Below are 2,168 nucleotides of genomic sequence, written 5' to 3'. Positions count from 1 at the left end.
GGTGTTTTATCATGTGACTTGCCCCATGTCCCGTATCAGAGCATCTGTGATTGTGTGCCTACTTTGTGCGCTTGTGATAGTGTGTGTGTGTGTTGTGTGTTGTGTGTCGCAAGGTGGCTGCAATACACGTACACATGTACGCACACATGTACGCACACACATGTACGCACACATGTACACACACACACATGCACTTTCATGCACATACATGCACACACGCATGCACGCACGCATGCACCGCCACTGGCATGCAATGACTCACAAGCTCGTGTGTTCTTCTTGCTTTGCGTTTTTGCTGGGCCAGCCTCTGGCTTTGAAGACATCAGCACGGACGAATACGAGGGGTGGATCCAATACCAAATGATGGTGTGCATTCACAATTACTTCAATCGCAAGAAGCTGCACAGCCGCATGATGGTCATCGCCAACGCGCCTGTTTCGAACACGGAGCAGTACAAGATTGACGCTGCGTTTCGTCCGACCGTGTGCGAGCTGCACCACAGCTTTCTGCCTCTTATCATTGAGGTAATGATTGACGTGTGCACCTCTGACTTTTATTGCAATTGCTTGTGCACCAGCCACCACACGATACACACACACACGCGCACACAGACGCGCAGACGCAAACACACACACACACACGGAAACACAAATCCTGCTTGCTCACTGCTGCGTCCACCTTGTGTGCATGTTACAGTTCGAGCAGCAGCGTGCACACCGAGCGGCAGCAAAGGAGCAATTGCGTGAATACGCATTGCACGCTATCAAGTGCGTTCCCCACTGGGAGTCTGTGATCAAGGGGCTGATGTACCCCATTGGCATCGCTGTGGCCGGGAACTGTGTTGACGTGTATGGTTTCGTCCTTGGACACAAGACGTTCGCTGGTGGCCAGAAGATGCCAGTCATCAACACCATCACCCTAACATCCACCACGGTGCACCTCTGCTAGCATATGTTGTTGTTGTTGTTGTTTTCCTCTTGTTGTGATGGCTTGCTCCTCTTGCCCCTGACATGCTGCTCTCCTCGTGCGCTGTGGTGTCCCTTTGCTCTGTTTGTGGCGGCCACATGCTCTCACACACGCTCATGTGTCGCATATCTCCACACGCCTGCTCTCGTGCTTCCTGCGTTGTTGCGGTGTCAGCTGTCCAAGTTCTCCCGTGTGCTGGATGTGCTCTTGTCTGAGCCCCTGCTGGCCTACTACGACTCGCTCTACGCTCGATGCTTTGGAGCCCCTGCCACCACCTCTCCGCCACCGCTGCCATCTCCCCAGTGCGATATCCCACCTGCTCTTGTTGAGCGCATTCGCTTGAGCGGCGATTGCCCCGAGGAACCACAGCAGCCACAGCACCAGCAGCCACAGCAGCACCAGCAGCACCAGCAACTACAGCAGCAGCAGCAGCCACAGCACCATCAGCAGCAGAAAGACGAGGTCGTCTTGGCCAACATGCGCGTGTTCTTCGAGTTTGAAGAACTAGCGGCAGATGTGAAGATTATTGACGACACTGTGGTGAAGCGTGTGCCTGACGACCAGAACATCGACCGTATTCGTCTTATGTGGCGCATCCTGCACCCACGTCACCCGATTCGCGTCATCAACAGCAACACCATCGTCATGCCCTTCCTCGGCAGCGGCAAGTTCACCACGCCAGAGCAGCTGTTGTGCGTGGCAGAGCAGCTCCTGCGGTTGTGTTTCCACTCACTTCCCCACGCCGACGTCAGGAAGGAGAACATCGCAGTGAGGAACGCTGAAGTCGCGTTCCTCATTGATGTGGAGAATTTTGGAACGCACACGCCGGACGGGTTCAACTGTTGTCTGCTGGAACGCCATCCTGACTTGTTTTGTCGCTCGGGCGAGGACCGGCTGCCGTTCAAAAGCATCCACGACTTTTACTCACTGGCCATGGCATGGGCTCGCCCCGACTTTGGCGAGAGGTTTGATGTCCTGAGAACGTGTGATCGGTTTGAGAATGCGTGCCGGCGACTTGTTGAGTGGCTGCAGCAGAAGAAGCGTGACATGGCGCATAAGGGCGGTGGAAACGCTGACGACGGTGACCACGGACATGATGATGATGATGATGATGATGATGATGATGATGATGAGGAGGAGGAGGAGGAGGAGCAGCAGCAGCAGCAGGAGCAGGAGGGGGAGGAGGAAGGCTGTGAGGTGG

General features: G+C 55.0%; 1 protein-coding gene across 1 annotated transcript in view; it reads left to right on the top strand.

The window, feature by feature from the left end:
* Nucleotides 1-25: 25 nt before the first annotated feature.
* The window catches only part of PTSG_08841 (uncharacterized protein), a gene marked incomplete at both ends in the record, with an annotated part of 2,570 nt that continues 427 nt past the window's right edge, over nt 26-2,168 (top strand). The window contains 4 exons of the mRNA XM_004990171.1: nt 26-32; nt 305-525; nt 698-934; nt 1,142-2,159. Coding sequence (XP_004990228.1) covers nt 26-32; nt 305-525; nt 698-934; nt 1,142-2,159 — 1,483 coding nt within the window. The remainder of the gene's footprint in view (nt 33-304; nt 526-697; nt 935-1,141; nt 2,160-2,168) is intronic.

Source organism: Salpingoeca rosetta, assembly GCF_000188695.1.
Source record: "Salpingoeca rosetta unplaced genomic scaffold supercont1.25, whole genome shotgun sequence".
NCBI lineage: Eukaryota > Choanoflagellata > Craspedida > Salpingoecidae > Salpingoeca > Salpingoeca rosetta.
This window is presented reverse-complemented; position numbering and strand designations above follow the sequence as displayed.